General features: G+C 46.4%; 2 protein-coding genes across 2 annotated transcripts; one reads left to right on the forward strand and one right to left on the reverse strand.

The window, feature by feature from the left end:
• Positions 1–366: 366 nt before the first annotated feature.
• Positions 367–1,778, reverse strand: PAAG_06478 (hypothetical protein; the record flags this gene model as incomplete). The annotated part of the gene is made up of 3 exons (XM_015845901.1): positions 367–725; positions 1,088–1,268; positions 1,440–1,778. 3 exons carry the CDS (start codon positions 1,776–1,778, stop codon positions 367–369), a joined length of 879 nt encoding a protein of 292 aa, XP_015700127.1.
• A 10,157-nt stretch (positions 1,779–11,935) lies between these two features.
• Positions 11,936–12,440, forward strand: PAAG_06482 (hypothetical protein; the record flags this gene model as incomplete). Its single annotated transcript, XM_002791697.2, has 2 exons — positions 11,936–12,215; positions 12,295–12,440. The coding sequence occupies 2 exons, from the start codon at positions 11,936–11,938 to the stop codon at positions 12,438–12,440; spliced, it is 426 nt and encodes a 141-aa protein (XP_002791743.2).
• Between the last annotated feature and the right edge of the window lie 2,262 nt (positions 12,441–14,702).

Below are 14,702 nucleotides of genomic sequence, written 5' to 3' on the forward strand. Positions count from 1 at the left end.
GGTATGGTGTGTAGAAAAGCAAAGCATGATCGCAACAGGAGATTTTTCAATAAAAAAACCGCTCATGTCCAGATTTTCCTTTTCTTTTTTCCTTCACTGTCTTCCTCCCCATCAAATCAAGCCTTATTGGTAGTTGCTGGATTGATTCTCTGGGGCTAGTATCAGCCGTCAGTACCACACTGTGATACAACAACAGAAAAACAAAATTATACAATAAAATTTCCACATGCATAGACAGCGTCGTTTGCCATTGAACTTCTCTCTCTTCAATTCTTTTTGGGTCTTCTGTTACTGTTCTTCTTCTACTTCGGTTGGAGCTAAGACAGAGATTGAAGAAAAAGAAGAGAGACAGGGACGTGTGAATTATCACTCACGCGGTTGATATACCTGGTTCCCTTGGCCATATGGAGAATGGGGATAGTTGGCAGGAGGGTATTGCGCGGTCATCTGGCCATTACTTGGGGGATATACAAGTCCCTGCCCAGCAGACGCACCGTACTGGCCAGGAACCTGACCGTCTGCTGGTTGATATCCAATGGGAGGTAGCTGTGGGCGAACGCCAGCAGGATATGAAGCTGGCTGTGCCGATTGTGAAGGATCAGTTGGGGGGTTTCCATCAACTTGATTAGCCTGTGCGGCAGCACGCTCTCTCTCCTCAGCAGCCTTGCGTTGGTTCTCTTCTTCCTTCTTACGGGCCTTCCATTCCTTTCGGATTTCTTTGAATTCTAGGTGTTTTGAAACGCAATCAAAAGGCGATGATGTTAGCCAAGATACAATAGGACAGAGAAACGAACAAGCCAGACGGGAGAGGCATAGCGTGGATGTTTATGGATGGCATATTTGTGGGTAGCGGCATCTTGGCGTCGGGTATTGTTTAGCTCACTGGGCCGTCGCACGCTACTGCATCCCCACGTGTGGTTTCCAGCACCAGCGCAGTGTAACGCGACTAGTTTGATGCAAGGGCAGGGCTACCCACTTGAAGCATTTTGCGACCATGACCACAATCCCAATAAACAAAAATAAAGTGGTGGCAAAAAACATGATAAACGTGTTTATTGTAGGTATATGTAGGAAGAGTCTGACAAACCTTCAGGAGTTCTCTTTGCACCATGTGATTGCATGGTGACATGTGCATTGAGGTGATTCAATGTACCGTATGCCTTCTCACATCCATTCCAACCACATTTGTACATTCGTTCGATCTCTTCGTATCGACGGCGGGGGCGCTTGTGCTGCTGGGCACCGGGGATTGGGACGAAGGAATATACCTGGGAAAGAGAATGAGTCTGTGTAGATAAAATGAAAATCAGATGATGCTTTGATCTTTGATGCCAACGGGAAAGGATTTCTCACGTGGCTCCCGGGATACAGTCAAGATCATGCAGACTGCAGAGAAGGGAAAACAAAAAAAAGAAAAACGCGTAAATTGATAAACGTACCTGTCCTGGACGAGGCCCTGCGGTCGCAGCTGGAGACGCAGAACCCACCGTTGTTCCAGGGGAACTATAAGCCCCTGGCATCCCATGCGGATGCTGTCCATACTGATGTGGCGGCCAATCTGGTCGACCATACATCTGTGGAGGGGGGTGTCCCTGATACTGAGCCATATCGTGGCCCTGGGGAGTATACGGGGAGTACGGAGGAGGGTATGAGGGGCTTGATGCCGCGATTGAGGGATCTATAGGAACGGCGGTGTCAGATTTCAAATTCGATGGACTGCGATGGCCACTCTGCTGCCCATCGTTTAAGGGCATGGACGGACTTGTTGCTTGAGCCATACCTGGCGCGCCGGACTGCGAGTGAGGCGCGTGGTGGTACTGTGGCTGACGTGTCAGGTATTCGGGATAGGGAGCGGGAGCTGGGCGGGCTGCTGGAGGAGGAGCTTGAGGTTGGGGGGGAGGAGTAGGCCCCGGTGGGCTCAGACCGTAGTCCGGCTGGGGGGTATTGGAGGACGAAATGTTGGAGGATTGAGCTTCCGCTTGCGCGGTGTCCTGGGTAGTTGGTCTGTGAATTGTGCTGACCGAACGCAGCAGTAGCAGTCTCTTCTGCAGCCGCTCGTTCAGAATATGGCTCCGCCAAATTTGGATTCGGAGATTTCAAACCTGGCTAGGCGTAATCAGAGGCCGGCCTGTCCATATAATGACTTCTCGCGTCTGAAAATGGAAAAGACCCTTTATATTTCCTCCCTACAGATAAACAAAACCGTAGTCTATCTGCGACCGGGTATGTGCAACTTGGGGATGATGTCTCGCTTGGCGCAACTGAAGGAAAGAAAGGTCCCCTCACAAGAACAAATAACGAACTTCTGCACGTTACGTGTTAGTGAGCGCCAGCAAGGTGTGTCTGGCCACGACAGAAAATTCGCGTTTATTAGTTGGTTGACGGAAGAAGGTTAGGAGGGGTGGCAGGGAAACGAGCTGGTGGAAGTGCGTTGGGTGGGACGAAACGTTCCTGAGGTTCAAAACAGCCCAATACAAGTGGAACAACCAGCGATTGCCAGATTGTGTTTGGCGCTCTGGCCCTAGGAGTGCACTCGATCAACCACTAAGAAACCGGACAGGGAGCTAGAGAATAGAGAGGAATGATAATAGCAGCGTGGTTGGAAAGTAATAAATGATTAATGACGTGGTGAAGGGGGAAGTGAGTGAGAGAGTGTTATGGATGTTGTCTGGCAAATGGTCGTTTTGTGCGGGTGTTTAATCACCCTAGCCAGGACTCGAAGCTCTAACCTTGCCCACGCAACAGATATTTTAAAGTAAGGGCGACAGGCTTCGTAGAACGCAGAGGAAGGACGATGGTGTGAGGTACAATAATAAGCAAACAAGAAAGCCTCTAAAGTACCAGGTGGCAGCAACTGTGGTTCAATAGGGATGCCGGGAGTAAATAAGCGCGGTATCGAGCACAAAATCGCGGGGAGGGAGGGGGGGAAAGAAGAAGGGCTATGAGGTTGCTCGCTTGCAATGGGACAAGGGAGTTCGGCAATGGTAGTGGCTTTAGACCAGTATTATTATGGCTCGTGGGAGATGTTTGCTGGTAGCGGTCGGGTAGCGGAGATGGGAAATGGTGGGAGTTGGTTGATTGGAGAGATGGGGATGGAGGCTAGCTTGACTTAGAAGCCTGAGTTGTTCCCAGTTTGACGGGGAGAAGTCGTTGAAATAGTCGAAATAGTGTGAGACGATGGTTCGATCGTGGCAAAGCCGTCGGTTTTGATCTCGGACCAAGAACTGGGCAGCAGTGGAGAAAACTGCTTCAAGAGAAATCAAGCGGGACAGACAATGTGACCTGATGCTGGAGATGACTGAAAATACCCGACCAGTTGGGCGGAGTCAAGTATTGGAAAATTTCCGCAGGATTCAAGTAGAAAAAACAAGCAAATAAGAAAAAAAGAAAAAAAGAGAAAAGAAAAAAAAAAAAATAAAAAAGGTAGAAAGTCGCAAGAGGTGGGTAAGCAATTAATGCAGAGCAATAATCAGGAAAGGATGTGCTCTGTACTGTGCAGTGGTATCGGGATTACCACCCAACTCGGGGCGTATTTTTGATTGCTAATTCGAAAGGTGGTGGGAACTGGCTTGAGTTGTGGAGCTTTGGGGGTTTTTTTACATCGGAGTGGGTACCGGACCGGAGACGAATGTCACTGATCAGTCATAAAGCATGTATTATGATTATTATTCCCGCTGGATTGTCGTTTTTTGTCCACGGCCACTTCTGTGCGGTGAAGTGTTTCTGTTTCTTCTTCCCGCTTCTTCTTCGGTCTACTCTCTTTTCTCCAACAGCTCCAGCTGTTGGCGTGCAAAAGAACTCCTTCCAACAGCCAAAAGAGCCAGATTTGTGTACGTTGCGGGAAACAGAGTACCTGTTACCCTCCGTAGCCCACGTCCAGCTGAGATTTCCAATTTCCTTCTTATTCCCTTCTCTTCTTCCCAAATCCTTGTGATTTCCTCGATTTCCCAAACCCCTGGTGTCTTAATTCCCACAACCCTTGTGCTCCAGGATTTCAGGGGTTTGATAGGTCGAGTTGGGAGCTGGCGCCAAGCAAGAAGGAAGAGAGGGGGGATGCTGGTACGCCTCCCTGCTCAGGTCAACGTCAGTACGAGTAAATAATAAAAATGACAGGGATGCCTCTTGGGGCCCAGCAGGCCTGGCCGCTTGTCACCGATACCAAAACACAAAAGAAGCCATAAAGTAAAAACATAAAAGAAAAAAGAAAATATTTATATGTATAAAAGAGGATAAACTGAAGAAATCCAATTCTCTCAAAGTCAAAAAAGAAAGGGGGACCCACTCCAGTCAGACGGATTCGCCAAATATCAAGCCAACCAGGCCACGAAACCGCAACACCAAACGTGGGTATCTTATTTTTTTTTTTCTTCCCGTAATAAATGGCTTGTACCGCGACAAGCCAATGATATTGTTAAACCCCCCCCTGCAACAGGCAATGACTCTATGGACTGCACGAGGTACAGTGGAAGTAATGGAAGGGTGAGTTGTATTATAATTTCCCTCCAAATATTTATTCTGGATGCGGAGGAAGTGTTGAACTCGATTATCACAAATCGCTCTATATGCGTTTTCTCTTGGCCCCAAATACTTCTATTTGGAAATACTCGCAAGACGGATGACTTAGCCTAGAGACACGGGGAGAACTAGAGCCCAAGTCAGTAGTCTGATGGCATCCAGTGGCAAAGCCATCGCCCAGTGACCGGTCCATGATGGACCGGGGAGGGATCTTGTGGACTTTTGGGGGAGTGTGGGAAAAGGCCCGACGGAAGGGCTAGGGCGATGGATGGGAGGTTTGGTGAAAGGGGAACGGGAAGGGGGGTAGGGGTGTTAGGGGGAGCGGTTAGAAGTAAGTAATAGTTAATGGCACATACAGCGTGGAAACTAACTGTAATTAGTTCCCAAGCGTCCACCTGGTGGGGGGGCGGGCCTCGGTGGCAAAGCCCCCCAAAGGGGGGAAGAAAGGGTTAGGAGGCTAATAAGCCCCCTGGTTCGGGGAGAAATGGGACAGGCCAACAAAACGGGTTAAAAAACGGCCCCAGAGGTTTGGTTTAAAGAGGAAATGTGGGCAAGAGCCTATTCAGAAAGAGGTTTTTGGCGGTTTGCAAAAAAAGGTCCCCAGGTTTCAAGGTTTCCGGGCCCAAAAAGGCGGCTTTTTTTTTTTAATTTTTCAGCCCGGGGGGGGGAGGGAATTTTTTTAGCGGCGGTATTTTTTAAACCCTTTCAGTATTTTGAGAGGGGGGGGGGTCAAGGATTAATTGCGGATAAATAATATGGGGGACGGGCCCACAGAAGGAGGCTCCCAGGGGCAAGGCCCCAGGGGCGGGGGCCAAAAGAGACGGACAAACAACAACGCGAGGAGGACGACGCCGCCGGGTTCTCCCGAATACTTAATTCCCCCCCCCCCCCCGGGTCCTCAAGGGTCCCGGGGTGGTCCCGGTCAAAATTCTCGGTTTTTGTAGGTCGACCCGTCAGGCCACCCAAAGCCTCCCTGGGAAGAAGCCGCATCGGCGGAATGACCTGACATAGTTACCCCAAAGTACCATACAATTGAGCGCCCCCCCCCCCCCCCCAATACCGTGTGCGTGGTGTTTCAAGCGTGAAAAAACAAGCAAGACGGAGTATAGCATGCTTTTTAGATTTTTATTATAAATTTATGTGATTGGTGACAGAATGACAGATTGGACCCCCCTAATTTTTCATCACTTTTCATACTTATTTTAATTTTTTTAATTTTTTTTTTTTTTTTTTCAACTGCTTTATTTTGACGTTTCTTTTTTTTTTTTTTTTTTGTGTGTTGTTCTGCGATTCATTACCTAAGCAAACAACAGGCCTAACAGCCATTCACAGGGCTACTTTGTTGTAAGTTTGCTGGGCCGGAGGTTTGAGGGTACCGGTTCAGGCGAGGGGGGTATGATACGTGCATAAAATTACCGACTAATGACTCCTGATCATGCACTAAGGTGACTCTTCAAGATTCTTTGCAGAATCTAGCTTGACGCCCAGCGCCTTGTAGCCTGGAGGTTGGAGGTTCCAGAGGCTACATGGTAGCCCGGGGAAATGCTACCTGAGCTCTCTTATCATCATCGAGGAGCCACATGGTTGTGTTTCTCCGGCTTGCTATCTCAGTCCCCATTATTAACTTTATTTTAAAGAAACATGGGCTCACATAACCCGTCCGTATAGTTAACTCCCGGATACACTCTGTAAATGTGCATCGGATACTCGATGGATACAGCCATGTTGTTGCCGTACTGTGGCTGCGTAGCGATACACCGGTTATCGCCTGCAACCATAGCTTGGGAATGTTTGGTATGTGTTAATATTGTGTGCCAAGCGCCCATTTTGCCGTTCTTTTCGCGCGTACAGACAGAATTTGCAAGAACTGCACCAACCAAAATCTAAGTCACCCTCCGGTCTCCACTTGTTATCTATGTTTCTGTTTTTTCCTTCAGCATTCTTCCAACTGTGTGTTTTCCATAAATGAATGGATCTCAAAGCGTTTTTCTGGGAAATGCAAAGAGTCAGATGCTCCCACTCCTGAGAGGCCGCCTCTGCGCCCCTTTTGCCCCTTCGCCCCTTCGCCCCTTTGTGACAATTAAGAATGGACCGATCTATGTGGCGGGCTCTAACTCAAATGGCGGCATCCAGGTTCGCAAAGCGAACGGGCGGGGCCGCGGTTGGCGACTTGACAAGTCAAAAGAGCCTCCCCGAGCCTTTCAGATGCAAAGAAAAGAGTCGAGATCCTTTGATTTCGCTGGTTTGCCGCTGCGGATTGTCCTTGGGGAGAGGAAGGGGGAAAAAAATAAAATAAAAAGCTTCATTACCATCAGATGGACACTCCTATGAAGATCAGTTGATCAGCATTAATACGGCCGGGAAGAGCTAGACCGATGTCTCGTTTGCAACAACGGGGGGCATGGACATCTCCAAGGAATAATTAATTCAGGGTACCACCCAAACGAAGAATTGCCATGATTCGGAGAGGTGAAACGCGTTCGTGATTCTTGACTCAAGGACTTCCGGAGATCCGACCGAAATCGCGTTAAATCCTTGTAATGAACACTAGGAAATCTAAATTTTGGACAGGCAAGACATGAAGCCATGTGTTCTTCTAGCGGCTACGAAGGAACTGCTACTATCAAAGCATGAATCGCTGCAATAATTGCAGATAGCTTCCATGATGCTTGTCTCGGACAAATCCCTGATGTGTTTTTGGCTCTTGGCAGAGTAAAAAGCCATTGAAAAAAAGAAAAAATCAATAAAAGGAATACTTAGCAAAGATTAAACGACGACAAAAATGATGAAGATGTGTGAAAGTGAAAGCCAGAATTATTTCTTGATAGGATTTGGAATTTGGAATTTGAGGGATGAGTTGTCAGAAAGGAAGAGGACTCGATCTTGTTGATACATCTTGAATATTTTTTTCCTTTTTTTCTCGTCCTTTGGTTTCTTTTTCTTTCTCTTTTTCATTTTCATTTCCCTCATCCTTTTCCTTCCCTTTTCCTTTTCCTTTCTTTTCTTTTCTTTTGTTTCTTTTCTTTTCTTTCTCTTCTTTTATTTCTTTTCCTTTTTTTAATTTTTAATTTTTAATTTTTAATTTTTTGCTTTTTGTTTTCCTCATCATCATCGCTGATGTTGTCGATCAAGTTGCAGTCCGCCGGTTAACCCAAAAGAAGAAAATGGAACAGCCCTTATCAACGAAGTCAGGAACCGAGATGTGGTCGATAGGTGCTCCCCAGCGGGCACCATGCTTAACAAGCTTCCCTAGCTTGATCTCAAAAACAGCGAATGAGAACGACAGTTCCCTCTTTTTTCAGCACAGAGCTTGACCACATCATATTTTGCGCCTTTGGAAATCCTTGACCATGGAATTCATCTTCCATCCTGACGATTGGCACGCTAACTGCGTGGCCTCCCCTTTAATTTAACACGCTAGAAGCCTACGGATGAAACTAGGCCCAGGCAGCAGGAAAACAAAGACCTGGACCCCGACACATGATAGTGCACCTTTTCCCCCTTGTTTTCTTTTTCCAATATCACTTTGCACGGTTGAAAAGAGTTGTATTTTGCCCTTCACACAAAACATGTTAGTTCCAACAGGGTCTTTGTTTCTCCGGGTGAAGCGGATGAATACATGGGACCTTGCGGGAAACTTTCTGCAGCCTACACGTTCGCGCATTTTTCAATAAATGTGTTGGTCCCTAGTACCTCCCTGCAGGCTGTGCAGTAAAGTTACCGGCGGTATCATTTATTGGCAGAGAGATATAGCGTATCGCCCGCTGATGTTGAGCTGAGGTTTGGGTCCCATCAACTCGGGATTTCGGGGAATGATTATATTGCTCATTGCTCACTTCGTATTTTCGCTTTTTTTTTTTTTTTTTTTTTTTTTCATGTCCTTTCTGTCACCATATTTCCATTTCAAGGTACCATCCAGATGATCCTCCTGGAGTAACCCCCCCCCCCCAGGATTTCCCTCAGTTTCGCCCAATCATACACACTGCTGCTTTATTTATTCCAACTGATCAGCGTTTTATCATAATTGCTTGGCGCTCATATCATTTCCATTTGATCCGCCGGCCCCGCACGTTGTAAAAGGTCCTTCCTCCCCTCACATTATTTTGTGAAGTTCACTGCCAAACTTGCAAAGATGTTGGACTCTGCGATCATGGAATAATGCGATATGCTTAAAACAACACGGGTGTTTCAGCAGCAGCCACAGCGATTTCTGATATCGAAATCTCTGACGTGACACCACCATTATTCGACACCTAGCAGAATTTGTGAATGCGTTCGCCCTCTGCGGGAAATTCAACTCTGTCTTCGGAGTCTCTTCCCCCGTCCCCCGCACACTTCGATTTTCCCTGCTGCCGCACGCTGCTCCAGAAATGGGTCCATTTATATTCACGTGATGAGCTGACGGATTGTGCCAAGCAGAGAATGGAGACAAATTGGAGACATGAAATCTACGCAAACAAGTGTTAGCAAGCTGGACTATACAGGAGTACACAACTACATATTGTTGATTGGCCCCATACTCCTCCATCCAGCATCTCTTTTTCTCGGCGATGTGGATGCTGCCTTGCGATAAAGGTGACAAGAGGTCAACAAAGTGGTCAACAAAAGGTCAACTTTCAGGTTTTCCTGCTTGGCGTCAGTAAACGCTGAATTATTATTGGCACTCGTGCTAATCCACTTGAGCATATTTGCAGGGCCCGGTCTCCCCAAAAGCATGCGTTAGTGCACATGCTATCATCTGATGGATCATGGCGGTAAGCCCGTCAATCTCTCCATCTTCTGGGTTCTTACCTGCATGCTGTAGCCTGTGTCTAGGAACAACGCCGGTTTGACGTTACCTCCTGCCAAGACACAACTTCCCATCCCCTGTATTTTGCATGGATGGCATGTCCTTCATCCTCCTGTCAGCTAGCTTCATGCATGCATGTTAACATTTCTGGACCGCTGTACGAACAGCGGAGAAGCACTCGTTATTTTACGATACCAATTGCCGTCCGTGATACAGTGCGGGACTCGGATGTATTTATGGACGTCTTTGCCTTACTCTTTTTTACAAGCATCAAAAGCGCGATATTTTTGATATGCTTAACTTCACTTTGAAGTTTTGACCGACAAGACCAACAATCCCCTATAATTTCTCTCCCCAGAAGCACTCCTTGCTTGCACTTCCTTGTATTCATGATTGTTGTTGACCGAAGTAAAAAAGAACAGAAAAAGAAATATGTGACTGATTTTCCAGTCAAACTTTCGACCTCAAGGGGGAGATGCTGCTCGCATCTCACTCAATCAATGCACTCGCTCCTCGAGGAAATCCCTTAAATGCAATCAATACAGCCCAATTAAAACAACCACATGCAATTGTCTGGTTCTTGCGGGGAGCCCTTTACCCGATCCATCCGAGGGTATCCTGCCGTTCACCCTTGCACTCCCTGCTCTAGCAGGTTCGTTTTTGCTGGTGGGAACCGAGATATGTCGTTCTACATACTCCTTACTGCGCAGTTGTGTGTATTAAGGCAGTTGATTATTGGGATCTTCTCGTTGTGGATTTCGATTGAGAAGTCGCCGAACTTCCACAATGCAAGAAAAACAATCAAAATGGAGTCGCAATTTTATTTTCTTAGATGCGCGATATCATCAAATAATTTTACACATCTTGAAATATTCGGATGATAGCTCATTTCACACATCAGCCTTTGCCCGGGGTTCCGCCTTGAAAAGGTTAAATTAAACTACAACCTTGATTTAAGTACCCTTAATTAATGTTTTGTCCTCGATCCGCATGTGCAAGACATTGGGTCGCACGACTAATGAAAGAAACAATCAGCTAACTCGCGGGCACTATCTATGGTTCCATTCCCCGTGCTGCCCCAATGGTTTGCCAAAACGCCTCTAACAGCATGACAGGCTAACAGTTGCCAACTTGCCGCGTCGCGGCTAAGCTTAAAACTCGACGATATGATTTCGGCTTGTTCCAAACACATGGATTGGTGTAGTGCTGCAGTTGGCGCTTGGGTCAAGTTTAGCCTCCCTCCTAAGAATCTTTCTTTTTCTGGTGCCTCTTCCCTGCATGTCTGACATATTGGACTAGAGACTTTTTAAACACAGCGGGTGATAACAGAAAGTTTAGCGTACTTTCTTAGCTACAACAAGTAACTTGAGGATATGGCTATAAACATGAATCCATCTAAAAAGCATTATTAAAAACTGGTAAAGAGCCAGTTACCCGTGACCATTCCAAGATGTTACCGGTAGCTTCGATATATGAAAAAGAGGAGGAATAGCTTCCCCAGGTCGTGTCCTCAAAAATCCCGCCCGCCATCTTCGGTTTCTTTTCAATTGGTTTCTGAAGTTGCATTCATTCGATGAAATGAACCTCAGAAGACCCCAAAGAATCATTGAGGCGCCGTTGATAGGTAATGGACAACCTGCGCAGATGCTATTGCCACTTCAACTTCCATTGATCACCCTGAACATCGCAAAAGTAGATGTAGTGGATGATAAGCGCCTTTTTTTTTTTTTGTTTAATGAGGGTGAGGGAGATGGACAACCATACCGTTGGCACGGTATTCAGCAACATATGAATGTAGATTCATAATCCTGGGCCACCAGAATTGAGGACCAATTGACTGTCTGAGTCTTTAGCACGTCGCAATCCATGCACATGTGCATGTACTCCATGAAGGCTTATGGCTTCCGTCGTGGCATAGCGAACTGCTCTCAAAATATAAAATCGGCATATATTACTCCTGGAGATATCTCCATAGCTTCCACAGAAAATATTTCCCATGATGGGATGGCAATTTTATCTGTTGATAATATCTTAAGAGTTTTCTTCGAATTTCATGAAAGCAAGGAGATGAGAAAATAGAACGTCGTTGAGCCCAAGTAATAATTCAACACAGGCATTTTCATGGCGACGAGTGCGGCCCCGCGCCTCTCGCGGCACACGATGGTTAATTGACAATAACGTAGCCACTCTCGAAAATTTCATGGATTTATGACCATTCAGAACCCAAAGAAAGATCTAGAATGTCGATGTTGAACATTAGTCCATTGCCAGACCCCTGCCCACGATGGCAACCACTTGGTATGCGATACCTTGCATTCTCTCCCCCCCCCCCCCACCTTTCACTTTACATACGAGTCGTTCGACTTCGAACAATCTCCTGTTTCCGATATGCACACGCGCTCAACCTAGCAGGCTGTGCATGATTAACAATAATTGCATGCATCCGTTCCATAGCCTGCTGAAAATGGCGTTTATTCGACCAGGAAAACAGAAAAAATCTGCAGAAAAGAATCCTTGAAATCCTGAAACTCAACTGGTTGAGTTTTGAACAAAGATGAAACTGGAAGCGGAGGGCGGATCTCTTCGATAATTAAAATTAATATTGATTAACACCCGGTCCTTTGGTAAAAGATGCTTCGTCCCACCGGGCCGCTAAAACTCCCTGAAACTTTAGCAGCAAAATCGATCTGTTCTCCTGAAGTCCCACTGGTTGAAGCCGCTGCTGGTGGTGAGATCAAAGCTGGTGCACGAGCATGCGGGAAGAAAAGCTCTCTCGGCACGATGGCACCAGAGAACGTTGAATTATTTGTCCATTATTCCTCCGTACTCCGCACTTCGATTTCTTTCAAATTTGGGAACGCTAAAAGGGTGGGATCTGTGCATCATGCAGTAGCATCATTTCTGGCTGCCGGTACTGGGATACAACGCCTGATACCAAGATTACGAAACAACCTCGCTTGTTTTTTTTTTTTTGCTAATCTGGTCCGCAGCGTGCGTTGAGACCGGCGCCGGAGTTAAAACGCACATCCTCTTGTGCCCTCTGTGCTTTGGTCTAAGGGGAGAGGAGAGATTATGTGCACAACAGACGTTCCTGAATCAGAAAGTCTTTTTCTCCCGCGAGACTACCCTGGACTGACCAGGCTGCCAACAAAAGCTGGTGCTCCCATGACAGCTCTGTCGAGACCTATGGAAAGATCCTCGAGGGGGAATAGGATGACCAAGAAACTGTTCGACACACATAATTAACCTGTTCGGAGATCGGTGTGCGGTACGTACGGAGACCTCCGCATGACGTTGGAACACGAGGTTTCTTTTCTGTCATTCAAGGTATCATGGGATGAGACTTGCAGAAACGCCAAAAGCCTAGGTTCAACGAACACGATGTTCCTCGGGAACTCGTTGGATGCAATGATGTAATGAGCAAGCATAACTAATTAGCTCCACTTCATATGATTATTTGCATATCTGTACATTCTTCTGAGGGACCAGGGTGTCCCTCTTCTCACAAGCCAAAGTTCGCATGCATTTACCTATTTCGTTCTGGTGGAGACTTTGCAGTAAACAGACAAGGATGTTGTACAAAAATCGAGAGGCAAAAGGACAGGTCTGGCACCTCATTTTGACCCATGAGACAGCCAGGCTTATGGCGGGGACGGGAATAAATTCTTTGAAGTAACCGTAATATAAGAAAAAGGGATGCTGATGCGGACAGCAATTTGTGCCGAATAGCATGGATCCCACACAAATATCTGTCCGAAGCCTTTTTGAAGAAAGGTTTGGCATTCGACCATGAATGTAATATCAGACAAGATTCCATGTGCAAGTCTTGGACGAAATCGAGAGTTTTTGAGGTGGCAAAGCAGAAATTTTCGCATCCCCCTGCGACCCAGCTGGAACAAGAGAGAATTCTTCGCCCCTGTGTGCCATTGCTTCGAAAAACCATTGAGGACGCGGGCAGCGACAGGATGGGGAATCATGACGAACTGACAACTGCTCTTCTTCCAACATCAAAAGGCCCCTGCTTTTAAAACTTCTATTGTCATGCAAGCTTGACTACTAGTTTAGCTTGGAGGAGTTTTCCCCAGGTTTTGGGCGGTTGCTTTTTCCCAATTATGAAAAAGTTCGACGGACTCGATGCAGGGCACAAAGATGCAGGGCAGCAAAGACCGGCATCGGCATCACTTCAGATGTAGCCTTAGGCACTTAACAATGGTTCTCATCAACACGTCGCAACTAGGCAGATGGTGTCTCCGACTTTTCCTGATCCCCTGCAATGGAAAAAAAAAAAAAAAAAAAAGGGTGAGACGTGGAACGTTTGAATCCTTACCGAATGGATTGTTCGATAACAACGTGGTATTTATATCTCAACGTATACCTACCTCTCATGCCAAAACATATGCCCTCCGCACGATGCGGCCACAATGAGAGAGGCGAATTGAAATATTGCGGTTCTGTTGAACTATGTTTGCAGAATAAATGTTTAAGAATGGGGATTTGTCTTCGCCAGCAACACTCCTTCATGTCCCTAAGAGTATGTTTACGTGCACAACTGATCCGATGAATACAAGAGAAAGGGAACAACATGTTCTTTATCGCGCTATGCTACATATATCCCATTCTCTGTCCCGGTTCAGGGATGCGTGGTCGATGTTTTGCAGAAGAAACATACATGCTCGTCGTTTGCGGCCCACAGGAAGAACATGTTCGGGGAGCTCAACTTCGGTATGCCCCTACAGTACGATGTTACTCAGGGATCATCTACTGAAAGACTGAAGACTGAAATGCAGTTCCCCCATTGGGGTGGTTCGGAAGGTTAGGCCCTGAAAGGCTGTATGTATGTGCATACATACTCTACTTCACGATCATACCAGGGCGATTTCATCGTTTACCCATGCTACTGTCGTTGCTCGGGTTTTCGGGGATCTTTCACCATGTCAAGCACAAATTGCCAGTTGGGATTTGCTATTTTATCAGTTCATCATGCACAGATTCGATACTCTCTGTGGAACTTTGGATGCACGCCGTGGTTAGTGACCACCCCTGGGAAAACCTGTTTCAGGATTACGGAGAGGCTGAGAAGTGTATATATATAGATGGGCTTCCTCTCGATGTTTGGTTACACGGATATTTATTTGGTTCATACAAAAGCAAAATTTACGACTTGGTAATGTTGCGCCTATTGTACCCGCCAAACAAGTATGAAGAAGCACTTGAAACGGTCGAGCCTATCATAATATATAAAAGTTTTTCGATTGTATTGGAAATAATTAACAAGGGTGACATAAATACTGAATGTATCCCGCAATTCTGCGAATTTTGGTCAAACTGTTATTCCCTTTCATCGAAATGACTAAGGGCGTGAGTGAAAAACAATAACATACTATGGTAATCAAAGAAA

This window comes from Paracoccidioides lutzii (genome assembly GCF_000150705.2).
Source record: "Paracoccidioides lutzii Pb01 unplaced genomic scaffold supercont2.18, whole genome shotgun sequence".
Taxonomy (NCBI): Eukaryota; Fungi; Ascomycota; class Eurotiomycetes; order Onygenales; family Ajellomycetaceae; genus Paracoccidioides; species Paracoccidioides lutzii.